At 43.5% G+C, this 26,067-nt stretch overlaps 5 protein-coding genes across 5 annotated transcripts; 3 read left to right on the forward strand and 2 right to left on the reverse strand.

The window, feature by feature from the left end:
• The first annotated feature begins 280 nt into the window (after positions 1-280).
• LOC132131547 (zona pellucida sperm-binding protein 3-like) lies at positions 281-2,321 on the forward strand. Its single transcript, XM_059543599.1, has 8 exons — positions 281-831; positions 1,071-1,189; positions 1,273-1,376; positions 1,448-1,625; positions 1,721-1,838; positions 1,918-2,000; positions 2,062-2,153; positions 2,223-2,321. Exons 1-8 carry the CDS (start codon positions 298-300, stop codon positions 2,300-2,302), a joined length of 1,308 nt encoding a protein of 435 aa, XP_059399582.1. The 5' UTR covers positions 281-297; the 3' UTR covers positions 2,303-2,321.
• Positions 2,322-5,591: 3,270 nt separating this feature from the next.
• Positions 5,592-16,029, reverse strand: LOC132131801 (zona pellucida sperm-binding protein 4-like). The gene is made up of 9 exons (XM_059543922.1): positions 15,760-16,029; positions 7,072-7,387; positions 6,815-7,002; positions 6,649-6,746; positions 6,420-6,577; positions 6,154-6,346; positions 5,934-6,081; positions 5,782-5,854; positions 5,592-5,703 (listed from the first exon to the last, which is right to left on the reverse strand). Exons 1-9 carry the CDS (start codon positions 16,027-16,029, stop codon positions 5,627-5,629), a joined length of 1,521 nt encoding a protein of 506 aa, XP_059399905.1. The 3' UTR covers positions 5,592-5,626.
• On the forward strand, positions 9,760-10,698 carry LOC132131834 (zona pellucida sperm-binding protein 3-like). The gene is made up of 5 exons (XM_059543967.1): positions 9,760-9,859; positions 9,931-10,108; positions 10,204-10,321; positions 10,401-10,483; positions 10,545-10,698. Exons 1-5 carry the CDS (start codon positions 9,853-9,855, stop codon positions 10,681-10,683), a joined length of 525 nt encoding a protein of 174 aa, XP_059399950.1. The 5' UTR covers positions 9,760-9,852; the 3' UTR covers positions 10,684-10,698.
• A 1,205-nt stretch (positions 16,030-17,234) lies between the features above and the next one.
• Positions 17,235-19,265, forward strand: LOC132131482 (zona pellucida sperm-binding protein 3-like). The gene is made up of 8 exons (XM_059543526.1): positions 17,235-17,769; positions 18,009-18,127; positions 18,211-18,314; positions 18,386-18,563; positions 18,659-18,776; positions 18,856-18,938; positions 19,000-19,091; positions 19,167-19,265. The coding sequence occupies exons 1-8, from the start codon at positions 17,236-17,238 to the stop codon at positions 19,244-19,246; spliced, it is 1,308 nt and encodes a 435-aa protein (XP_059399509.1). The 5' UTR covers position 17,235; the 3' UTR covers positions 19,247-19,265.
• Positions 19,266-22,537: 3,272 nt separating this feature from the next.
• On the reverse strand, positions 22,538-24,301 carry LOC132131399 (zona pellucida sperm-binding protein 4-like). The gene is made up of 9 exons (XM_059543413.1): positions 24,265-24,301; positions 24,018-24,206; positions 23,761-23,948; positions 23,595-23,692; positions 23,366-23,523; positions 23,100-23,292; positions 22,880-23,027; positions 22,728-22,800; positions 22,538-22,649 (listed from the first exon to the last, which is right to left on the reverse strand). The coding sequence occupies exons 1-9, from the start codon at positions 24,299-24,301 to the stop codon at positions 22,573-22,575; spliced, it is 1,161 nt and encodes a 386-aa protein (XP_059399396.1). The 3' UTR covers positions 22,538-22,572.
• Between the last annotated feature and the right edge of the window lie 1,766 nt (positions 24,302-26,067).

The following is a 26,067-nucleotide window of genomic DNA, read 5'->3' on the forward strand; positions in this document are numbered from 1 at the left end:
TATTATTTGAGTCATACCAGGCGCTTTTTTAATGACATTCTTTGTCTATCATAGACACACTGTCAAACTTTAATTGTAAAATTGTGAATACGTGTAGATGAAAATCTCAGATCCTTATCAAGCCTTCCATTGGCTAGTGACATTCCAGAACGTTCTCATTTGTTAATTACAGGTCCAGAGACCTTTGGAGGTCCAAAGGTAATCAATCAAGCTGAAAGGGGAGGAGCCGCTTAAATTCAAAGCTGTACTTAATGGCAAAGACGAGCACTGGTGGGTATTGTGTTAACGTTTGTCAGCATGGGTCTTTTGCAATGTGTGTTAGTGCTGGTTGTGCTTGTGGTGTTTGATCTGAAGAATGCTTTTGGAAGTTTGAGTTCCAGTCAAAGTCCAAAAAGCAAGAAGCATCAATCGTATCCAGCTTCCAGAGTGCCTGTTTCTTCTCAAGTGCTCGGGAACACTTTGCAGAAGGCCTCTCCGTTTCAGAGTCTCGACTACAGAGGATTTGCACAAGAGCCTCTTGGTCTTCAGGAGAAGCAGGTGTTGCAGGGTCCAGTGAAGCCTTTGGACTGGAGGTTCCCCGTTGTTCCAGAAGTGCCGAGTGAGATGGCGGTGGATTTCCATTTGAGGCAACCTGTGACCCCCAGTAGTGTAGCTATTCAATGCGGTGAGAACCGGATTCATGTGGAGGTACAGCAGGACTTGTTTAGCAATGGTGAACTGATCCAGCCATCTGGTCTGACTCTGGGAGGATGTCCTGTTGTCGGCTTGGTCCCAGGCTCTAAGGTGCTCTTCTTTGAGAATGAACTGCAGGACTGCAACAGTGTCTTGATGGTAAGAGCTGTTAAGTGTTACTAGATTTATTGAACCCTACTAAAAATAGGCCCTTGTTTTGGTATCGACGTTCTAGATTCAGGGAACCATCCATGGGACGGTTCTCTTATAGTGGGAAAGACTCTTAATAACTGCTTACTCGGGTAACCAAGTGTTATGGCAGGACTTGCTAAGATGCCTTTTGGAATGGGTTCTTTTTTTCGGAGAACCCTCTTGGTAACAACGTCAGTCTCCTATAGATGACCAAGGATGAGCTTGTCTACACCTTTGCCCTTACCTACACTCCTGAGGCGTTTGCTGGCACTCCGATTACCCGTGCAGGTGGTGCAGTTATTGGAGTTCAATGCCACTATCAAAGGTAAGCGACCTTTTGTGACTTGTGGCATTACTTGCAGTGGTGGAACTGGAAGCCCATTTAATTGGTCACTTCTTGAACTGCAGGTTTCAAAATGTCAGCAGTAGTGCCTTGAAGCCAACTTGGGTCCCTTATGCCTCAACGGAGGCTGGTGAAGAAGTCTTGGTGTTCTCCCTGAAGCTCATGACTGGTTTGTGCAGTTTCTCTAGACCTTCTGCCTTCTGAACGAGGCTGTGCCTAAGCAGTTCTTCCCTCTTGCAGATGACTGGTCCTATGAGAGGCCTTCAAACTCTTACTTCCTGGGTGACGTTATTAATGTTGAGGCATCTGTGAAGGTATACAACCACGTCCCTCTGCGTGTGTTTGTGGACAGCTGTGTGGCCACCCAAGTACCTGATGTGAACGCCCTTCTGAGATATTTGTTCATTGAGAATCATGGGTGTGTTCATGTCACCAGATGCTGCAGAGTTGACTTGTTCTCGAGTTTGCTCCTTGTAACCACTTTGTCCCTGACAACTACTTTTTACTCCTTAGATGTCTTGTGGATGCCAAGGTCACCGCTTCCAGCTCGCGCTTCATGCCTCGATCCCAGGAAGACAAAATCCGGTTCCAGCTGGAGGCCTTCATGTTCCAGGGGGGATCCAGTCCTTCTGTATGTATAATGAGTGTTGGAGAATGACCTCTCCCATTTGCTGTGGTTTGTGTCCCCTTACCCGTGGTGTCTCTTGCAGATCTACATGACGTGTGTTCTGAAGGCCACTCTTGCTTCTGCACCTAGTGACGCGCTCCACAAATCCTGTTCCTTTGCCAATGGGTATGTTCATGCCACTTACGAATACAAATAAAGGTGCCATGTCTGATTTTTCGTATTGCAGGTGGCTTGCTGCTGATGGGAACAACCAGGTTTGTGGTTGCTGTGACTCAACATGTGGTCCTGATGGTGGAACTGCTGCTTCTCCTTTTGGAGGTAGGAAGGTGCTTTTAAGCTTGGTTTTTGACCCTTCAAGCACTTAACTTTGGTGTCTGCTTTTTCTAGGCCTTCAGTGGGAAGGGAAGGCCTCGCTCGGTCCTGTAGTGGTTCAAGAGCACAAGAAGACTTTAGCTGGTCTTCAATAAATGTTGGGGAGCAAACTTATTCTTGTTTCCGTTTTTCTTGTCTAGTTTAACCAACTGATTTTGTGCGAGGAAGTGGGTAGTCCTACTGTACCTATTCTCTTGCCAGAAGGAAAGGCTCCCTTTTCTCGTTAGGGAAGTTAATAAACCTTTTAAAGGGACCTGCTGTGAGCTCCCTTTTTTAGGAGTACTGTAAATGTGGAATACATTGCCCATGATGCTGTAAAGGGAATTCTGTTAATTGGCACTTGTGCCGAAAGAGTTCTGTGTGACTGTCCACTTCCATGAAGCAGTGCAGATTTTTGCATGCATCTTATGCAGTGAACTTGATTTTCTTCATGTTGGTAACTTCAAATGAGCAGTTTAATTTCCTCCTTGCACCCCCCCCAAATAGGTTTGATCAGTTAAATTGGTTTCCTAATGCTCTTTGTTGACATCTCTCATGCTTTTTAAATCCATGTACAATAGAAGCGCTCTCCCAGGATCAACACTGGCACAACATTTTCCACCTTCAGATGGGTTATTTATAGGCTTTACATTTTAGGAAAACGGCAGGCATCGCTTAAGTTCAGTTTAGTATTTGGTGTGCCAAACTTGCAGAACCTGTACTGACGTAAGGGGTTTTTTGTGCAGTAGCAGGTCCGTTAGAATTCTGAAAAATCATTGACGAAATGACACCCAAATAGAACTAATGTTTGGACTCTCAGTGAATGACCTTTTTTGAAAACTGTTGGTTTGTCACTTGTGCAACATCTTGGGCGGTTTCAATGCTAAAGGGATACTCCACCCCAAAATGAAGATCGTCATCACTTGCCCCCAAGTCGTTCCGAACCCATAAGAGCTTTGTTCATCTTCGGAACTCAACTTACTTTGGATGAAAACCAGGAGGCTTGTGACTGGCCCACAGGCTGCCAAGTAAAATGCACTGTCAAGGTCCAGAAAAGCATCATCGGAGTAGTCAGACTGTGTACGTTCTTCTGTGTCAGCCGCGCCACAAGCATATGTTTTCTACGTAAATTTACGCTTTGATTTGAAAGAGAACCGCGCGTACTTGTTGCGGCTCACAATAGCATATACCGTTTGTGTTCAGCGGGTGTTTTTCAAAATGGCACTAGGGTGATGTGGGGAGAGACAGGGGAGACCATCTGTTGAATAAAGTCTTGGTTTCATTTGTGTACAAAGTGTTCTCATCGCTTCCTAACGTTACGGTTCATCCACTGATGGCAGATGGGTAATTCCGATGGTACTTTTCTGGACCTTGGCAGTATATGGGATGGTCACAGGCCTCCCGGTTTTCATCCAAAATATCTTTAACCCCTTTGCTGTCAAGGATAGTCACCGGCCCCAGATTATTGTTTTACTTTCACAGCACGTTAAACATCACTCTCTCACTTGACCTGGAGAAACTGTGCATCAGTTGAAAGTTTAAAGACTCTAGCTTCGATATTTGACCAATGTTTTGATAAAACATTGTTGCAGTGACCGTCATTTATGTCAGGAGTACAAAATAAATAGGAGTCATTATTAGAATAGAAATTCACCAAGCATTCATATTCAGTCACGTCTGCAGTGGTTTGTGTTCTCATAGATTCACTGAAAAGCGTCAAATAGGGTTTATAGTCAAAAGTTGCATATACACCGAGATATATTTACTGATGTTTACTTCATATTTCTTCAGTCAGAATCCTCATTTCTAATCATTTTCCACTGATTTTCGCAATCTGATGATAATGATCCGCTCCCAGCCCTGTCTCTGTGTGAATAGTCTTCCGTGTGCGCGCTGACAGAGACCGGATTCGCCCGTGTCTTGTCCATCATAACTGTGCATCATATCCCGCCCCATCCTACCCATGATGCATTTCCTGTACACTTCTGTGTTGATACCTGACCACAACAACACAGAGAAACCTCTGTACCCATGAAATATCCAAATAATAAACACACGATTACGTTAGTTAATGGTTGGTATGTGATTTTGGGCGTTTTTATAACAATATTAAAAATGTACATCTGAAATGCTAACTTGTGCAGCGACGTAAAAGGCTATAAATAGCATATTTTTACAGCAGTAAAATTCCACATGTGATCGCAAAAGGAGGTTATTACAAACAATCGGTTAATTTTCATGAATAGTCTTATGTAGCTTGATGCTAACTTTAGCTCTAATGCAGCTACATAGCAGGTGCAGTTCTTCTTCATAATGCATTTTGTAATCATTTTGTCAAAAGTTGTAAGAAAATGTTTTGTTGTATTTTTATAGTAAGGCTTTTGATAATAGTGGGGTAAATGTATACTGGAATAATGATAAATGAAGAATCAGGATCTTGTGTCATACCTGGCCCATGTGTGAAAGGCTCATTTCGTAACAACAATAGAATCATGAATGGGGCAGTTTTGCCGGTCCAAACAAGAGACGATCGCATTCCAGGAGTCATAAATCAATTTTACTAGCCTTCTCTAAAAACACACATGACACGGTCTTAGAAAAGGCTTCATAAAATTCACACTTTGTGAGATTATATTCTGAAATATCAAAATGAAGTATTAGTAGACTTGTGGCTTTAGCTTCATTATGTATCTAAAATCATATCCTACATCACTTTTAAATAGGTTTTTAATATTTTTACTGACATGTTTGAGCTTACATATATCTCGATTATAACCGTCTGAGTAATTCTGATTCCTGAACAGTAAACTTTGAGGTGTCAGCTTTGTGAACAGATGTTGATTATGTATCTAGTAAGAAAGACTCCTTAGCAGCAACCTTTTAATTTTGGGCATGTCATTCATGTCTCCATGCTGAAAATGGGGGGTGACAAGTAAGGGGTTAAATTGTGTCCCAAAGACGAATGAAGTTTCTACAGGTTTGGAACGACACGGGGGTAAGTGATTAGTGACACAATTTTCATTTTGGGGAGGAGGATCCCTTTAATATCATTACTTTGACTTGAGGACAATTGACACGGTTTCGTGTTTGCTTCAAGACAGTCAAGAATTGATTTCCATTTAAAACTTGAGCTCAGCAATTTGAGTTGGATTTAAAACAAAAGCCGCAAGTAATCCACATAACTTTATATTGTGAATATCGGGAACCAAACTACTGTTTGGAAGACAAATTAAAAAAGGGGAACCTTGTGCTGCCCCAGGTTAACAACTGGAGGATGGATAAAGGAATGCACAACCTTACACTATTAAACCAAGGTTTCACAACCTTTTGGGAGGAAAACACAACTGGGAAGAGGCATGTAATCCCGGATTCTGCCGAAACCAAAACAATAGACAAGGAGATACCTCGGGGTTCTGCACGGTTTATTAAAAACACTAGATTTACATGACCAGAGTAACTTCTCCACTAGAAACCACAGTCTGCTCCCCAGAGACAGCCTTGATACGAGTGTCTCTTCCTGAAAGAGAAGTGTTAGAAGTGAGAACGCACTTCTAAAATGCTCAGTTCCTCTTGTCGAGAGAAAGCAAGAACTCACGTTTCCTGGTGCAGCTTTGCTCACAAGAGCCAGATGATGGATGGCACACCTCTGTACTGCAGTGGATGAAGATCTGACAGGGAAGAAAGAGGCTCAAGTCATAGAATCCACAAGTAGTAAATACACAAATGTTCAAGTAAAGGGGGGCATACGGTTTCCTGCAGAGCAGCCAGTGAGGCTGGATCTACAAATGTGAACATCTTCACAGCAAAGCGCTTGTAGTGGGTTGGGAACTGAAGACCAGACGATCCAGTCACTGGAACCAGTGTGGTCAGATAGCGGTCGTCCTGGTAAGGGCATCTGAAGACAAAAGAGAAGGTTAGAAAGGGTCTCCCAGCAGACTAACTGGATGAAGATTGGCTGTACACTCACCCGTCGATCAGAAGGTCCCACTGGGGGAGACTGAGTGGACTGGGGGTTGAAGTAGTCCAACAACGTCCCAGCATCAGGACAATGTTGGGGTCAGTCCTCTCCATAATGTGCACCTCAACATACACAGGCTCTCGCAGGACTTTTGTGATGGGATAATCAGCGTCACTGTAGTAGGACGTGTAGGCCTCATCCCCTGAGGAACAACACTGGGGTTTAACCAGACTCCAGTTTGAAAGGCTTTAGGCAGACACAGGACAAGACCTTACCTTCAGCACAGCCTTTGGTGACACATTGGCCATTGGCCAGTCTGAGCTCCACCCTGAGAGGTCCAGGAGCAGCTACTGGTGGAGGTGGAGGAACAGAGTTGACCTCCACAACCAGAGCTTCCACGGAAGTTCCCGAATATCTACACTGGAAGAGAAACCTGGACGACACACAGCGAGCTTGTAGCATTTATCAGGGATTAGTGGTCACACCAAGTCATGGATCACCTACTCAAAATGACTGTCCCTTGTGATGGAACCATATGGTCCAATCCCCACTTCATACGATGAGGTCATTCTGTTTTCATACACCACATATCCACCGTCCTCCTGTGAATAGAAACGGTGTCAGCATCCAGTCCAAGCGATGCAGAATAAAACCAGTAGCAGCTGCTAACCATCACGCTCGTGCCACATGCGGTCACAGGGAACTGGTATATAGCAAAGGAAGGTGTAGACCCCACAGGAGCACAAGGTGGGTCGTTTCCACCCAGTAGATGAACCGAATCCAGACTCAGTCGAGGCAAGGTAACGTCTCGAGACACCACTACCACAAACTGACCATCTCTAATACACTGGACAGTCACTAGAACAAGAGCAGGTTAAATTCAGAGAAACAGTTTAACACGAACAGAATAAGATGGAGAACGCTTACCTGCCCTCCCATAGAAACACTGCTGTCCGTTAAAGCAGCAGTTGATAGCTTCACACTCAGCACCACTGATCCCAGGTAGACCACATTGGATCTGCTCAGAATCAGCTACAGCACATTTATCAAGGGGCTCTGCCTGCACTACTGGCTTCTGAAACTGCTGTTTAACTGGCTTCTGAATCGGAAACTGCGGCTTAGGTTGTTGTGGAACTGGCTTCTGAAGCGGAAACTGCAGCTTAGGTTGTTGTGGAACTGGCTTCTGAAGCGGAAACTGCGGCTTAGGTTGTTGTGGAACTGGCTTCTGAAGCGGAAATTGCTGGTTAGTTAGCTGTTGAACTGGCTTCTGAAGCGGAAACTGCAGTGTAGGTAGTTGTGGAACAGGCTTTTGGAGCGGAAATTGCTGGTTAGTTAGCTGTTGAACTGGTTTCCGAGGCGGAAACTGCTGGTTAGTTAGCGGTTGAACTGGCTTCTGGAGCTGAAACTGCTGGTCAGTTTGCTGGATCATCAGAGCATCCTGAAGCGATTTACTCCACTGTGGAACAGCATGGCAGAAAGCACAGACCACCAAAATCTGAGCCAAACACCAACTTCCAGCCATTGTTCAACAGCTAAACACAAAGTGAAGCTACTGCCCTTTGGTCTTTTTGTATTCTACAGATTTCAGCTAATTAACGATAGTCCCTCCCTCTTCATTAACAACTGGGTGATTCTCATTGGATCTCAAGATTCAATTCTTATTGAGAAAAAACGCTTATAAAAGCAACACAGAGGCTGCGTCCACATCTTCACTGACAACTCTCTCAAGCCTCGTTCAAGCGGACGCTAAACATTCTTTCCAAATCTTTATCTTCGTCTGATACAGGCTCAAACATATCAGGTTGGATGCCTAATCTCGCCATCGTCCACGCTGGACAGAAGAGATCCGCGCTGTGAAACAGCCAATCAGAGCAGAGCTCAACATTATTGTTCATGACCCTTCCAAATAATTCTAGGGACAAATCCCAGGGTTGTAAATGGACATGTAAAACCATTCCAGAGAATTTTTGCCCATACCCAAGCCACGTACCTTTTATGTAGATCTAATTTAAAATATTGTATCAATGCATTCTATGGCACCTTTAACTGGGATTATGAGCTCATATTTTGGCCGGAAGCAATAATCTGAATTTCTCAACGATGGATTTGTTTCTTATAAACACACAGCCTTTCCCTTCACAAGACCGTAATTGATGTGAATTACTTGTGGATTATTTTGATATTTATAATAGCTCTTTGGACTTCCGTTCTGATGCCACCCATTCACTGCAGAGGATTCATTGGGGAGCAACTGATGTAATTCTACATTTTTCAAAATCTTTGCCAATGATAAACTAAAAAGTCTTAAAAAAAAGAGAGAGATTTTTATGAATATTCTCTATTATTTGAGTCATACCAGGTGCTTTTTTAATGACATTCTTTGTCTATCATAGACACACTGTCAAACTTTAATTGTAAAATTGTGAATACGTGTAGATGAAAATCTCAGATCCTTATCAAGCCTTCCATTGGCTAGTGACATTCCAGAACGTTCTCATTTGTTAATTACAGGTCCAGAGACCTTTGGAGGTCCAAAGGTAATCAATCAAGCTGAAAGGGGAGGAGCCGCTTAAATTCAAAGCTGTACTTAATGGCAAAGACGAGCACTGGTGGGTATTGTGTTAACGTTTGTCAGCATGGGTCTTTTGCAATGTGTGTTAGTGCTGGTTGTGCTTGTGGTGTTTGATCTGAAGAATGCTTTTGGAAGTTTGAGTTCCAGTCAAAGTCCAAAAAGCAAGAAGCATCAATCGTATCCAGCTTCCAGAGTGCCTGTTTCTTCTCAAGTGCTCGGGAACACTTTGCAGAAGGCCTCTCCGTTTCAGAGTCTCGACTACAGAGGATTTGCACAAGAGCCTCTTGGTCTTCAGGAGAAGCAGGTGTTGCAGGGTCCAGTGAAGCCTTTGGACTGGAGGTTCCCCGTTGTTCCAGAAGTGCCGAGTGAGATGGCGGTGGATTTCCATTTGAGGCAACCTGTGACCCCCAGTAGTGTAGCTATTCAATGCGGTGAGAACCGGATTCATGTGGAGGTACAGCAGGACTTGTTTAGCAATGGTGAACTGATCCAGCCATCTGGTCTGACTCTGGGAGGATGTCCTGTTGTCGGCTTGGTCCCAGGCTCTAAGGTGCTCTTCTTTGAGAATGAACTGCAGGACTGCAACAGTGTCTTGATGGTAAGAGCTGTTAAGTGTTACTAGATTTATTGAACCCTACTAAAAATAGGCCCTTGTTTTGGTATCGACGTTCTAGATTCAGGGAACCATCCATGGGACGGTTCTCTTATAGTGGGAAAGACTCTTAATAACTGCTTACTCGGGTAACCAAGTGTTATGGCAGGACTTGCTAAGATGCCTTTTGGAATGGGTTCTTTTTTTCGGAGAACCCTCTTGGTAACCACGTCAGTCTCCTATAGATGACCAAGGATGAGCTTGTCTACACCTTTGCCCTTACCTTCACTCCTGAGGCGTTTGCTGGCACTCCGATTACCCGTGCAGGTGGTGCAGTTATTGGAGTTCAATGCCACTATCAAAGGTAAGCGACCTTTTGTGACTTGTGGCATTACTTGCAGTGGTGGAACTGGAAGCCCATTTAATTGGTCACTTCTTGAACTGCAGGTTTCAAAATGTCAGCAGTAGTGCCTTGAAGCCAACTTGGGTCCCTTATGCCTCAACGGAGGCTGGTGAAGAAGTCTTGGTGTTCTCCCTGAAGCTCATGACTGGTTTGTGCAGTTTCTCTAGACCTTCTGCCTTCTGAACGAGGCTGTGCCTAAGCAGTTCTTCCCTCTTGCAGATGACTGGTCCTATGAGAGGCCTTCAAACTCTTACTTCCTGGGTGACGTTATTAATGCTGAGGCATCTGTGAAGGTATACAACCACGTCCCTCTGCGTGTGTTTGTGGACAGCTGTGTGGCCACCCAAGTACCTGATGTGAACGCCCTTCCGAGATATTTGTTCATTGAGAATCATGGGTGTGTTCATGTCACCAGATGCTGCAGAGTTGACTTGTTCTCGAGTTTGCTCCTTGTAACCACTTTGTCCCTGACAACTACTTTTTACTCCTTAGATGTCTTGTGGATGCCAAGGTCACCGCTTCCAGCTCGCGCTTCATGCCTCGATCCCAGGAAGACAAAATCCGGTTCCAGCTGGAGGCCTTCATGTTCCAGGGGGGATCCAGTCCTTCTGTATGTATAATGAGTGTTGGAGAATGACCTCTCCCATTTGCTGTGGTTTGTGTCCCCTTACCCGTGGTGTCTCTTGCAGATCTACATGACGTGTGTTCTGAAGGCCACTCTTGCTTCTGCACCTAGTGACGCGCTCCACAAATCCTGTTCCTTTGCCAATGGGTATGTTCATGCCACTTACGAATACAAATAAAGGTGCCATGTCTGATTTTTCGTATTGCAGGTGGCTTGCTGCTGATGGGAACAACCAGGTTTGTGGTTGCTGTGACTCAACATGTGGTCCTGATGGTGGAACTGCTGCTTCTCCTTTTGGAGGTAGGAAGGTGCTTTTAAGCTTGGTTTTTGACCCTTCAAGCACTTAACTTTGGTGTCTGCTTTTTCTAGGCCTTCAGTGGGAAGGGAAGGCCTCGCTCGGTCTTGTAGTGGTTCAAGAGCACAAGAAGACTTTAGCTGGTCTTCAATAAATGTTGGGGAGCAAACTTATTCTTGTTTCCGTTTTTCTTGTCTAGTTTAACCAATTGATTTTGTGCGAGGAAGTGGGTAGTCCTACTGTACCTATTCTCTTGCCAGAAGGAAAGGCTCCCTTTTCTCGTTAGGGAAGTTAATAAACCTTTTAAAGGGACCTGCTGTGAGCTCCCTTTTTTAGGAGTACTGTAAATGTGGAATACATTGCCCATGATGCTGTAAAGGGAATTCTGTTAATTGGCACTTGTGCCGAAAGAGTTGTGTGACTGTCCACTTCCATGAAGCAGTGCAGATTTTTGCGTGCATCTTATGCAGTGAACTTGATTTTCTTCATGTTGGTAACTTCAAATGAGCAGTTTAATTTCCTCCTTGCACCCCCCCCCCCCAAATAGGTTTGATCAGTTAAATTAGTTGACATCTCTCATGCTTTTTAAATCCATGTACAATAGAAGCGCACTCCCAGGATCAACACTGGCACAACATTTTCCACCTTCAGATGGGTTATTTATAGGCTTTACATTTTAGGAAAACGGCAGGCATCGCTTAAGTTCAGTTTAGTATTTGGTGTGCCAAACTTGCAGAACCTGTACTGACGTAAGGGGTTTTTTGTGCAGTAGCAGGTCCGTTAGAATTCTGAAAAATCATTGACGAAATGACACCCAAATAGAACTAATGTTTGGACTCTCAGTGAATGACCTTTTTTGAAAACTGTTGGTTTGTCACTTGTGCAACATCTTGGGCGGTTTCAATACTAAAGGGATACTCCACCCCAAAATGAAGATCGTCATCACTTGCCCCCAAGTCGTTCCGAACCCATAAGAGCTTCGTTCATCTTCGGAACTCAACTTATTTTGGATGAAAACCAGGAGGCTTGTGACTGGCCCACAGGCTGCCAAGTAAAATGCACTGTCAAGGTCCAGAAAAGCATCATCGGAGTAGTCAGACTGTGTACGTTCTTCTGTGTCAGCCGTGCCACAAGCATATGTTTTCTACGTAAATTTACGCTTTGATTTGAAAGAGAACCGCGCGTACTTGTTGCGGCTCACAATAGCATATACCGTTTGTGTTCAGCGGGTGTTTTTCAAAATGGCACTAGGGTGATGTGGGGAGAGACAGGGGAGACCATCTGTTGAATAAAGTCTTGGTTTCATTTGTGTACAAAGTGTTCTCATCGCTTCCTAACGTTACGGTTCATCCACTGATGGCAGATGGGTAATTCCGATGGTACTTTTCTGGACCTTGGCAGTATATGGGATGGTCACAGGCCTCCCGGTTTTCATCCAAAATATCTTTAACCCCTTTGCTGTCAAGGATAGTCACCGGCCCCAGATTATTGTTTTACTTTCACAGCACGTTAAACATCACTCTCTCACTTGACCTGGAGAAACTGTGCATCAGTTGAAAGTTTAAAGACTCTAGCTTCGATATTTGACCAATGTTTTGATAAAACATTGTTGCAGTGACCGTCATTTATGTCAGGAGTACAAAATAAATAGGAGTCATTATTAGAATAGAAATTCACCAAGCATTCATATTCAGTCACGTCTGCAGTGGTTTGTGTTCTCATAGATTCACTGAAAAGCGTCAAATAGGGTTTATAGTCAAAAGTTGCATATACACCGAGATATATTTACTTCATATTTCTTCAGTCAGAATCCTCATTTCTAATCATTTTCCACTGATTTTCGCAATCTGATGATAATGATCCGCTCCCAGCCCTGTCTCTGTGTGAATAGTCTTCCGTGTGCGCGCTGACAGAGACCGGATTCGCCCGTGTCTTGTCCATCATAACTGTGCATCATATCCCGCCCCATCCTACCCATGATGCATTTCCTGTACACTTCTGTGTTGATACCTGACCACAACAACACAGAGAAACCTCTGTACCCATGAAATATCCAAATAATAAACACGATTACGTTAGTTAATGGTTGGTATGTGATTTTGGGCGTTTTTATAACAATATTAAAAATGTACATCTGAAATGCTAACTTGTGCAGCGACGTAAAAGGCTATAAATAGCATATTTTTACAGCAGTAAAATTCCACATGTGATCGCAAAAGGAGGTTATTACAAACAATCGGTTAATTTTCATGAATAGTCTTATGTAGCTTGATGCTAACTTTAGCTCTAATGCAGCTACATAGCAGGTGCAGTTCTTCTTCATAATGCATTTTGTAATCATTTTGTCAAAAGTTGTAAGAAAATGTTTTGTTGTATTTTTATAGTAAGGCTTTTGATAATAGTGGGGTAAATGTATACTGGAATAATGATAAATGAAGAATCAGGATCTTGTGTCATACCTGGCCCATGTGTGAAAGGCTCATTTCGTAACAACAATAGAATCATGAATGGGGCAGTTTTGCCGGTCCAAACAAGAGACGATCGCATTCCAGGAGTCATAAATCAATTTTACTAGCCTTCTCTAAAAACACACATGACACGGTCTTAGAAAAGGCTTCATAAAATTCACACTTTGTGAGATTATATTCTGAAATATCAAAATGAAGTATTAGTAGACTTGTGGCTTTAGCTTCATTATGTATCTAAAATCATATCCTACATCACTTTTAAATAGGTTTTTAATATTTTTACTGACATGTTTGAGCTTACATATATCTCGATTATAACCGTCTGAGTAATTCTGATTCCTGAACAGTAAACTTTGAGGTGTCAGCTTTGTGAACAGATGTTGATTATGTATCTAGTAAGAAAGACTCCTTAGCAGCAACCTTTTAATTTTGGGCATGTCATTCATGTCTCCATGCTGAAAATGGGGGGTGACAAGTAAGGGGTTAAATTGTGTCCCAAAGACGAATGAAGTTTCTACAGGTTTGGAACGACACGGGGGTAAGTGATTAGTGACACAATTTTCATTTTGGGGAGGAGGATCCCTTTAATATCATTACTTTGACTTGAGGACAATTGACACGGTTTCGTGTTTGCTTCAAGACAGTCAAGAATTGATTTCCATTTAAAACTTGAGCTCAGCAATTTGAGTTGGATTTAAAACAAAAGCCGCAAGTAATCCACATAACTTTATATTGTGAATATCGGGAACCAAACTACTGTTTGGAAGACAAATTAAAAAAGGGGAACCTTGTGCTGCCCCAGGTTAACAACTGGAGGATGGATAAAGGAATGCACAACCTTACACTATTAAACCAAGGTTTCACAACCTTTTGGGAGGAAAACACAACTGGGAAGAGGCATGTAATCCCGGATTCTGCCGAAACCAAAACAATAGACAAGGAGATACCTCGGGGTTCTGCACGGTTTATTAAAAACACTAGATTTACATGACCAGAGTAACTTCTCCACTAGAAACCACAGTCTGCTCCCCAGAGACAGCCTTGATACGAGTGTCTCTTCCTGAAAGAGAAGTGTTAGAAGTGAGAACGCACTTCTAAAATGCTCAGTTCCTCTTGTCGAGAGAAAGCAAGAACTCACGTTTCCTGGTGCAGCTTTGCTCACAAGAGCCAGATGATGGATGGCACACCTCTGTACTGCAGTGGATGAAGATCTGACAGGGAAGAAAGAGGCTCAAGTCATAGAATCCACAAGTAGTAAATACACAAATGTTCAAGTAAAGGGGGGCATACGGTTTCCTGCAGAGCAGCCAGTGAGGCTGGATCTACAAATGTGAACATCTTCACAGCAAAGCGCTTGTAGTGGGTTGGGAACTGAAGACCAGACGATCCAGTCACTGGAACCAGTGTGGTCAGATAGCGGTCGTCCTGGTAAGGGCATCTGAAGACAAAAGAGAAGGTTAGAAAGGGTCTCCCAGCAGACTAACTGGATGAAGATTGGCTGTACACTCACCCGTCGATCAGAAGGTCCCACTGGGGGAGACTGAGTGGACTGGGGGTTGAAGTAGTCCAACAACGTCCCAGCATCAGGACAATGTTGGGGTCAGTCCTCTCCATAATGTGCACCTCAACATACACAGGCTCTCGCAGGACTTTTGTGATGGGATAATCAGCGTCACTGTAGTAGGACGTGTAGGCCTCATCCCCTGAGGAACAACACTGGGGTTTAACCAGACTCCAGTTTGAAAGGCTTTAGGCAGACACAGGACAAGACCTTACCTTCAGCACAGCCTTTGGTGACACATTGGCCATTGGCCAGTCTGAGCTCCACCCTGAGAGGTCCAGGAGCAGCTACTGGTGGAGGTGGAGGAACAGAGTTGACCTCCACAACCAGAGCTTCCACGGAAGTTCCCGAATATCTACACTGGAAGAGAAACCTGGACGACACACAGCGAGCTTGTAGCATTTATCAGGGATTAGTGGTCACACCAAGTCATGGATCACCTACTCAAAATGACTGTCCCTTGTGATGGAACCATATGGTCCAATCCCCACTTCATACGATGAGGTCATTCTGTTTTCATACACCACATATCCACCGTCCTCCTGTGAATAGAAACGGTGTCAGCATCCAGTCCAAGCGATGCAGAATAAAACCAGTAGCAGCTGCTAACCATCACGCTCGTGCCACATGCGGTCACAGGGAACTGGTATATAGCAAAGGAAGGTGTAGACCCCACAGGAGCACAAGGTGGGTCGTTTCCACCCAGTAGATGAACCGAATCCAGACTCAGTCGAGGCAAGGTAACGTCTCGAGACACCACTACCACAAACTGACCATCTCTAATACACTGGACAGTCACTAGAACAAGAGCAGGTTAAATTCAGAGAAACAGTTTAACACGAACAGAATAAGATGGAGAACGCTTACCTGCCCTCCCATAGAAACACTGCTGTCCGTTAAAGCAGCAGTTGATAGCTTCACACTCAGCACCACTGATCCCAGGTAGACCACATTGGATCTGCTCAGAATCAGCTACAGCACATTTATCAAGGGGCTCTGCCTGCACTACTGGCTTCTGAAACTGCTGTTTAACTGGCTTCTGAATCGGAAACTGCGGCTTAGGTTGTTGTGGAACTGGCTTCTGAAGCGGAAACTGCAGCTTAGGTTGTTGTGGAACTGGCTTCTGAAGCGGAAACTGCGGCTTAGGTTGTTGTGGAACTGGCTTCTGAAGCGGAAATTGCTGGTTAGTTAGCTGTTGAACTGGCTTCTGAAGCGGAAACTGCAGTGTAGGTAGTTGTGGAACAGGCTTTTGGAGCGGAAATTGCTGGTTAGTTAGCTGTTGAACTGGTTTCCGAGGCGGAAACTGCTGGTTAGTTAGCTGTTGAACTGGCTTCTGGAGCTGAAACTGCTGGTCAGTTTGCTGGATCATCAGAGCATCCTGAAGCGATTTACTCCACTGTGGAACAGCATGGCAGAAAGCACAGACCACCAAAATCTGAGCCAAACACCAACTTCCAGCCATTGTTCAACAGCTAAACACAAAGTGAAGCTACTGCCCTTTGGTCTTTTTGTATTCTACAGATTTCAGCTAATTAACGATAGTCCCTCCCTCTTCATTAACAACTGGCTGATTCTCATTGGATCTCAAGATTCAATTCTTATTGAGAAAAAACGCTTATAAAAGCAACACAGAGGCTGCGTCCACATCTTCACTGACAACTCTCTCAAGCCTCGTTCAAGCGGACGCTAAACATTCTTTCCAAATCTTTATCTTCGTCTGATACAGGCTCAAACATATCAGGTTGGATGCCTAATCTCGCCATCGTTCACGCTGGACAGAAGAGATCCGCGCTGTGAAACAGCCAATCAGAGCAGAGCTCAACATTATTGTTCATGACCCTTCCAAATAATTCTAGGGACAAATCCCAGGGTTGTAAATGGACATGTAAAACCATTCCAGAGAATTTTTGCCCATACCCAAGCCACGTACCTTTTATGTAGATCTAATTTAAAATATTGTATCAATGCATTCTATGGCACCTTTAACTGGGATTATGAGCTCATATTTTGGCCGGAAGCAATAATCTGAATTTCTCAACGATGGATTTGTTTCTTATAAACACACAGCCTTTCCCTTCACAAGACCGTAATTGATGTGAATTACTTGTGGATTATTTTGATATTTATAATAGCTCTTTGGACTTCCGTTCTGATGCCACCCATTCACTGCAGAGGATTCATTGGGGAGCAACTGATGTAATTCTACATTTTTCCAAAACTTTGCCAATGATAAACTAAAAAGTCTTAAAAAAAGAGAGAGATTTTTATGAATATTCTCTATTATTTGAGTCATACCAGGCGCTTTTTTAATGACATTCTTTGTCTATCATAGACACACTGTCAAACTTTAATTGTAAAATTGTGAATACGTGTAGATGAAAATCTCAGATCCTTATCAAGCCTTCCATTGGCTAGTGACATTCCAGAACGTTCTCATTTGTTAGTTACAGGTCCAGAGACCTTTGGAGGTCCAAAGGTAATCAATCAAGCTGAAAGGGGAGGAGCCGCTTAAATTCAAAGCTGTACTTAATGGCAAAGACGAGCACTGGTGGGTATTGTGTTAACGTTTGTCAGCATGGGTCTTTTGCAATGTGTGTTAGTGCTGGTTGTGCTTGTGGTGTTTGATCTGAAGAATGCTTTTGGAAGTTTGAGTTCCAGTCAAAGTCCAAAAAGCAAGAAGCATCAATCGTATCCAGCTTCCAGAGTGCCTGTTTCTTCTCAAGTGCTCGGGAACACTTTGCAGAAGGCCTCTCCGTTTCAGAGTCTCGACTACAGAGGATTTGCACAAGAGCCTCTTGGTCTTCAGGAGAAGCAGGTGTTGCAGGGTCCAGTGAAGCCTTTGGACTGGAGGTTCCCCGTTGTTCCAGAAGTGCCGAGTGAGATGGCGGTGGATTTCCATTTGAGGCAACCTGTGACCCCCAGTAGTGTAGCTATTCAATGCGGTGAGAACCGGATTCATGTGGAGGTACAGCAGGACTTGTTTAGCAATGGTGAACTGATCCAGCCATCTGGTCTGACTCTGGGAGGATGTCCTGTTGTCGGCTTGGTCCCAGGCTCTAAGGTGCTCTTCTTTGAGAATGAACTGCAGGACTGCAACAGTGTCTTGATGGTAAGAGCTGTTAAGTGTTACTAGATTTATTGAACCCTACTAAAAATAGGCCCTTGTTTTGGTATCGACGTTCTAGATTCAGGGAACCATCCATGGGACGGTTCTCTTATAGTGGGAAAGACTCTTAATAACTGCTTACTCGGGTAACCAAGTGTTATGGCAGGACTTGCTAAGATGCCTTTTGGAATGGGTTCTTTTTTTCGGAGAACCCTCTTGGTAACAACGTCAGTCTCCTATAGATGACCAAGGATGAGCTTGTCTACACCTTTGCCCTTACCTACACTCCTGAGGCGTTTGCTGGCACTCCGATTACCCGTGCAGGTGGTGCAGTTATTGGAGTTCAATGCCACTATCAAAGGTAAGCGACCTTTTGTGACTTGTGGCATTACTTGCAGTGGTGGAACTGGAAGCCCATTTAATTGGTCACTTCTTGAACTGCAGGTTTCAAAATGTCAGCAGTAGTGCCTTGAAGCCAACTTGGGTCCCTTATGCCTCAACGGAGGCTGGTGAAGAAGTCTTGGTGTTCTCCCTGAAGCTCATGACTGGTTTGTGCAGTTTCTCTAGACCTTCTGCCTTCTGAACGAGGCTGTGCCTAAGCAGTTCTTCCCTCTTGCAGATGACTGGTCCTATGAGAGGCCTTCAAACTCTTACTTCCTGGGTGACGTTATTAATGTTGAGGCATCTGTGAAGGTATACAACCACGTCCCTCTGCGTGTGTTTGTGGACAGCTGTGTGGCCACCCAAGTACCTGATGTGAACGCCCTTCCGAGATATTTGTTCATTGAGAATCATGGGTGTGTTCATGTCACCAGATGCTGCAGAGTTTACTTGTTCTCGAGTTTGCTCCTTGTAACCACTTTGTCCCTGACAACTACTTTTTACTCCTTAGATGTCTTGTGGATGCCAAGGTCACCGCTTCCAGCTCGCGCTTCATGCCTCGATCCCAGGAAGACAAAATCCGGTTCCAGCTGGAGGCCTTCATGTTCCAGGGGGGATCCAGTCCTTCTGTATGTATAATGAGTGTTGGAGAATGACCTCTCCCATTTGCTGTGGTTTGTGTCCCCTTACCCGTGGTGTCTCTTGCAGATCTACATGACGTGTGTTCTGAAGGCCACTCTTGCTTCTGCACCTAGTGACGCGCTCCACAAATCCTGTTCCTTTGCCAATGGGTATGTTCATGCCACTTACGAATACAAATAAAGGTGCCATGTCTGATTTTTCGTATTGCAGGTGGCTTGCTGCTGATGGGAACAACCAGGTTTGTGGTTGCTGTGACTCAACATGTGGTCCTGATGGTGGAACTGCTGCTTCTCCTTTTGGAGGTAGGAAGGTGCTTTTAAGCTTGGTTTTTGCTTGGTACCCTTCAAGCACTTAACTTTGGTGTCTGCTTTTTCTAGGCCTTCAGTGGGAAGGGAAGGCCTCGCTCGGTCCTGTAGTGGTTCAAGAGCACAAGAAGACTTTAGCTGGTCTTCAATAAATGTGGGGGAGCAAACTTATTCTTGTTTCCGTTTTTCTTGTCTAGTTTAACCAATTGATTTTGTGCGAGGAAGTGGGTAGTCCTACTGTACCTATTCTCTTGCCAGAAGGAAAGGCTCCCTTTTCTCGTTAGGGAAGTTAATAAACCTTTTAAAGGGACCTGCTGTGAGCTCCCTTTTTTAGGAGTACTGTAAATGTGGAATACATTGCCCATGATGCTGTAAAGGGAATTCTGTTAATTGGCACTTGTGCCGAAAGAGTTCTGTGTGACTGTCCACTTCCATGAAGCAGTGCAGATTTTTGCGTGCATCTTATGCAGTGAACTTGATTTTCTTCATGTTGGTAACTTCAAATGAGCAGTTTAATTTCCTCCTTGCACCCCCCCCAAATAGGTTTGATCAGTTAAATTTGTTTCCTAATGCTCTTTGTTGACATCTCTCATGCTTTTTAAATCCATGTACAATAGAAGCGCACTCCCAGGATCAACACTGGCACAACATTTTCCACCTTCAGATGGGTTATTTATAGGCTTTACATTTTAGGAAAACGGCAGGCATCGCTTAAGTTCAGTTTAGTATTTGGTGTGCCAAACTTGCAGAACCTGTACTGACGTAAGGGGTTTTTTGTGCAGTAGCAGGTCCGTTAGAATTCTGAAAAATCATTGACGAAATGACACCCAAATAGAACTAATGTTTGGACTCTCAGTGAATGACCTTTTTTGAAAACTGTTGGTTTGTCACTTGTGCAACATCTTGGGCGGTTTCAATACTAAAGGGATACTCCACCCCAAAATGAAGATCGTCATCACTTGCCCCCAAGTCGTTCCGAACCCATAAGAGCTTCGTTCATCTTCGGAACTCAACTTATTTTGGATGAAAACCAGGAGGCTTGTGACTGGCCCACAGGCTGCCAAGTAAAATGCACTGTCAAGGTCCAGAAAAGCATCATCGGAGTAGTCAGACTGTGTACGTTCTTCTGTGTCAGCCGCGCCACAAGCATATGTTTTCTACGTAAATTTACGCTTTGATTTGAAAGAGAACCGCGCGTACTTGTTGCGGCTCACAATAGCATATACCGTTTGTGTTCAGCGGGTGTTTTTCAAAATGGCACTAGGGTGATGTGGGGAGAGACAGGGGAGACCATCTGTTGAATAAAGTCTTGGTTTCATTTGTGTACAAAGTGTTCTCATCGCTTCCTAACGTTACGGTTCATCCACTGATGGCAGATGGGTAATTCCGATGGTACTTTTCTGGACCTTGGCAGTATATGGGATGGTCACAGGCCTCCCGGTTTTCATCCAAAATATCTTTAACCCCTTTGCTGTCAAGGATAGTCACCGGCCCCAGATTATTGTTTTACTTTCACAGCACGTTAAACATCACTCTCTCACTTGACCTGGAGAAACTGTGCATCCGTTGAAAGTTTAAAGACTCTAGCTTCGATATTTGACCAATGTTTTGATAAAACATTGTTGCAGTGACCGTCATTTATGTCAGGAGTACAAAATAAATAGGAGTCATTATTAGAATAGAAATTCACCAAGCATTCATATTCAGTCACGTCTGCAGTGGTTTGTGTTCTCATAGATTCACTGAAAAGCGTCAAATAGGGTTTATAGTCAAAAGTTGCATATACACCGAGATATATTTACTGATGTTTACTTCATATTTCTTCAGTCAGAATCCTCATTTCTAATCATTTTCCACTGATTTTCGCAATCTGATGATAATGATCCGCTCCCAGCCCTGTCTCTGTGTGAATAGTCTTCCGTGTGCGCGCTGACAGAGACCGGATTCGCCCGTGTCTTGTCCATCATAACTGTGCATCATATCCCGCCCCATCCTACCCATGATGCATTTCCTGTACACTTCTGTGTTGATACCTGACCACAACAACACAGAGAAACCTCTGTACCCATGAAATATCCAAATAATAAACACACGATTACGTTAGTTAATGGTTGGTATGTGATTTTGGGCGTTTTTATAACAATATTAAAAATGTACATCTGAAATGCTAACTTGTGCAGCGACGTAAAAGGCTATAAATAGCATATTTTTACAGCAGTAAAATTCCACATGTGATCGCAAAAGGAGGTTATTACAAACAATCGGTTAATTTTTTTATGAATAGTCTTATGTAGCTTGATGCTAACTTTAGCTCTAATGCAGCTACATAGCAGGTGCAGTTCTTCTTCATAATGCATTTTGTAATCATTTTGTCAAAAGTTGTAAGAAAATGTTTTGTTGTATTTTTATAGTAAGGCTTTTGATAATAGTGGGGTAAATGTATACTGGAATAATGATAAATGAAGAATCAAGATCTTGTGTCATACCTGGCCCATGTGTGAAAGGCTCATTTCGTAACAACAATAGAATCATGAATGGGGCAGTTTTGCCGGTCCAAACAAGAGACGATCGCATTCCAGGAGTCATAAATCAATTTTACTAGCCTTCTCTAAAAACACACATGACACGGTCTTAGAAAAGGCTTCATAAAATTCACACTTTGTGAGATTATATTCTGAAATATCAAAATGAAGTATTAGTAGACTTGTGGCTTTAGCTTCATTATGTATCTAAAATCATATCCTACATCACTTTTAAATAGGTTTTTAATATTTTTACTGACATGTTTGAGCTTACATATATCTCGATTATAACCGTCTGAGTAATTCTGATTCCTGAACAGTAAACTTTGAGGTGTCAGCTTTGTGAACAGATGTTGATTATGTATCTAGTAAGAAAGACTCCTTAGCAGCAACCTTTTAATTTTGGGCATGTCATTCATGTCTCCATGCTGAAAATGGGGGGTGACAAGTAAGGGGTTAAATTGTGTCCCAAAGACGAATGAAGTTTCTACAGGTTTGGAACGACACGGGGGTAAGTGATTAGTGACACAATTTTCATTTTGGGGAGGAGGATCCCTTTAATATCATTACTTTGACTTGAGGACAATTGACACGGTTTCGTGTTTGCTTCAAGACAGTCAAGAATTGATTTCCATTTAAAACTTGAGCTCAGCAATTTGAGTTGGATTTAAAACAAAAGCCGCAAGTAATCCACATAACTTTATATTGTGAATATCGGGAACCAAACTACTGTTTGGAAGACAAATTAAAAAAGGGGAACCTTGTGCTGCCCCAGGTTAACAACTGGAGGATGGATAAAGGAATGCACAACCTTACACTATTAAACCAAGGTTTCACCACCTTTTGGGAGGAAAACACAACTGGGAAGAGGCATGTAACCCCGGATTCTGCCGAAACCAAAACAATAGACAAGGAGATACCTCGGGGTTCAGCACGGTTTATTAAAAACACTAGATTTACATGACCAGAGTAACTTCTCCACTAGAAACCACAGTCTGCTCCCCAGAGACAGCCTTGATACGAGTGTCTCTTCCTGAAAGAGAAGTGTTAGAAGTGAGAACGCACTTCTAAAATGCTCAGTTCCTCTTGTCGAGAGAAAGCAAGAACTCACGTTTCCTGGTGCAGCTTTGCTCACAAGAGCCAGATGATGGATGGCACACCTCTGTACTGCAGTGGATGAAGATCTGACAGGGAAGAAAGAGGCTCAAGTCATAGAATCCACAAGTAGTAAATACACAAATGTTCAAGTAAAGGGGGGCATACGGTTTCCTGCAGAGCAGCCAGTGAGGCTGGATCTACAAATGTGAACATCTTCACAGCAAAGCGCTTGTAGTGGGTTGGGAACTGAAGACCAGACGATCCAGTCACTGGAACCAGTGTGGTCAGATAGCGGTCGTCCTGGTAAGGGCATCTGAAGACAAAAGAGAAGGTTAGAAAGGGTCTCCCAGCAGACTAACTGGATGAAGATTGGCTGTACACTCACCCGTCGATCAGAAGGTCCCACTGGGGGAGACTGAGTGGACTGGGGGTTGAAGTAGTCCAACAACGTCCCAGCATCAGGACAATGTTGGGGTCAGTCCTCTCCATAATGTGCACCTCAACATACACAGGCTCTCGCAGGACTTTTGTGATGGGATAATCAGCGTCACTGTAGTAGGACGTGTAGGCCTCATCCCCTGAGGAACAACACTGGGGTTTAACCAGACTCCAGTTTGAAAGGCTTTAGGCAGACACAGGACAAGACCTTACCTTCAGCACAGCCTTTGGTGACACATTGGCCATTGGCCAGTCTGAGCTCCACCCTGAGAGGTCCAGGAGCAGCTACTGGTGGAGGTGGAGGAACAGAGTTGACCTCCACAACCAGAGCTTCCACGGAAGTTCCCGAATATCTACACTGGAAGAGAAACCTGGACGACACACAGCGAGCTTGTAGCATTTATCAGGGATTAGTGGTCACACCAAGTCATGGATCACCTACTCAAAATGACTGTCCCTTGTGATGGAACCATATGGTCCAATCCCCACTTCATACGATGAGGTCATTCTGTTTTCATACACCACATATCCACCGTCCTCCTGTGAATAGAAACGGTGTCAGCATCCAGTCCAAGCGATGCAGAATAAAACCAGTAGCAGCTGCTAACCATCACGCTCGTGCCACATGCGGTCACAGGGAACTGGTATATAGCAAAGGAAGGTGTAGACCCCACAGGAGCACAAGGTGGGTCGTTTCCACCCAGTAGATGAACCGAATCCAGACTCAGTCGAGGCAAGGTAACGTCTCGAGACACCACTACCACAAACTGACCATCTCTAATACACTGGACAGTCACTAGAACAAGAGCAGGTTAAATTCAGAGAAACAGTTTAACACGAACAGAATAAGATGGAGAACGCTTACCTGCCCTCCCATAGAAACACTGCTGTCCGTTAAAGCAGCAGTTGATAGCTTCACACACAGCACCACTGATCCCAGGTAGACCACATTGGATCTGCTCAGAATCAGCTACAGCACATTTATCAAGGGGCTCTGCCTGCACTACTGGCTTCTGAAACTGCTGTTTGACTGGCTTCTGAATCGGAAACTGCGGCTTAGGTTGTAAAATGCACTGTCAAGGTCCAGAAAAGCATCATCGGAGTAGTCAGACTGTGTACGTTCTTCTGTGTCAGCCGCGCCACAAGCATATGTTTTCTACGTAAATTTACGCTTTGATTTGAAAGAGAACCGCGCGTACTTGTTGCGGCTCACAATAGCATATACCGTTTGTGTTCAGCGGGTGTTTTTCAAAATGGCACTAGGGTGATGTGGGGAGAGACAGGGGAGACCATCTGTTGAATAAAGTCTTGGTTTCATTTGTGTACAAAGTGTTCTCATCGCTTCCTAACGTTACGGTTCATCCACTGATGGCAGATGGGTAATTCCGATGGTACTTTTCTGGACCTTGGCAGTATATGGGATGGTCACAGGCCTCCCGGTTTTCATCCAAAATATCTTTAACCCCTTTGCTGTCAAGGATAGTCACCGGCCCCAGATTATTGTTTTACTTTCACAGCACGTTAAACATCACTCTCTCACTTGACCTGGAGAAACTGTGCATCAGTTGAAAGTTTAAAGACTCTAGCTTCGATATTTGACCAATGTTTTGATAAAACATTGTTGCAGTGACCGTCATTTATGTCAGGAGTACAAAATAAATAGGAGTCATTATTAGAATAGAAATTCACCAAGCATTCATATTCAGTCACGTCTGCAGTGGTTTGTGTTCTCATAGATTCACTGAAAAGCGTCAAATAGGGTTTATAGTCAAAAGTTGCATATACACCGAGATATATTTACTTCATATTTCTTCAGTCAGAATCCTCATTTCTAATCATTTTCCACTGATTTTCGCAATCTGATGATAATGATCCGCTCCCAGCCCTGTCTCTGTGTGAATAGTCTTCCGTGTGCGCGCTGACAGAGACCGGATTCGCCCGTGTCTTGTCCATCATAACTGTGCATCATATCCCGCCCCATCCTACCCATGATGCATTTCCTGTACACTTCTGTGTTGATACCTGACCACAACAACACAGAGAAACCTCTGTACCCATGAAATATCCAAATAATAAACACACGATTACGTTAGTTAATGGTTGGTATGTGATTTTGGGCGTTTTTATAACAATATTAAAAATGTACATCTGAAATGCTAACTTGTGCAGCGACGTAAAAGGCTATAAATAGCATATTTTTACAGCAGTAAAATTCCACATGTGATCGCAAAAGGAGGTTATTACAAACAATCGGTTAATTTTTTTATGAATAGTCTTATGTAGCTTGATGCTAACTTTAGCTCTAATGCAGCTACATAGCAGGTGCAGTTCTTCTTCATAATGCATTTTGTAATCATTTTGTCAAAAGTTGTAAGAAAATGTTTTGTTGTATTTTTATAGTAAGGCTTTTGATAATAGTGGGGTAAATGTATACTGGAATAATGATAAATGAAGAATCAAGATCTTGTGTCATACCTGGCCCATGTGTGAAAGGCTCATTTCGTAACAACAATAGAATCATGAATGGGGCAGTTTTGCCGGTCCAAACAAGAGACGATCGCATTCCAGGAGTCATAAATCAATTTTACTAGCCTTCTCTAAAAACACACATGACACGGTCTTAGAAAAGGCTTCATAAAATTCACACTTTGTGAGATTATATTCTGAAATATCAAAATGAAGTATTAGTAGACTTGTGGCTTTAGCTTCATTATGTATCTAAAATCATATCCTACATCACTTTTAAATAGGTTTTTAATATTTTTACTGACATGTTTGAGCTTACATATATCTCGATTATAACCGTCTGAGTAATTCTGATTCCTGAACAGTAAACTTTGAGGTGTCAGCTTTGTGAACAGATGTTGATTATGTATCTAGTAAGAAAGACTCCTTAGCAGCAACCTTTTAATTTT

Source organism: Carassius carassius, chromosome 48 (genome assembly GCF_963082965.1).
Source record: "Carassius carassius chromosome 48, fCarCar2.1, whole genome shotgun sequence".
NCBI classification, from domain to species: Eukaryota; Metazoa; Chordata; class Actinopteri; order Cypriniformes; family Cyprinidae; genus Carassius; species Carassius carassius.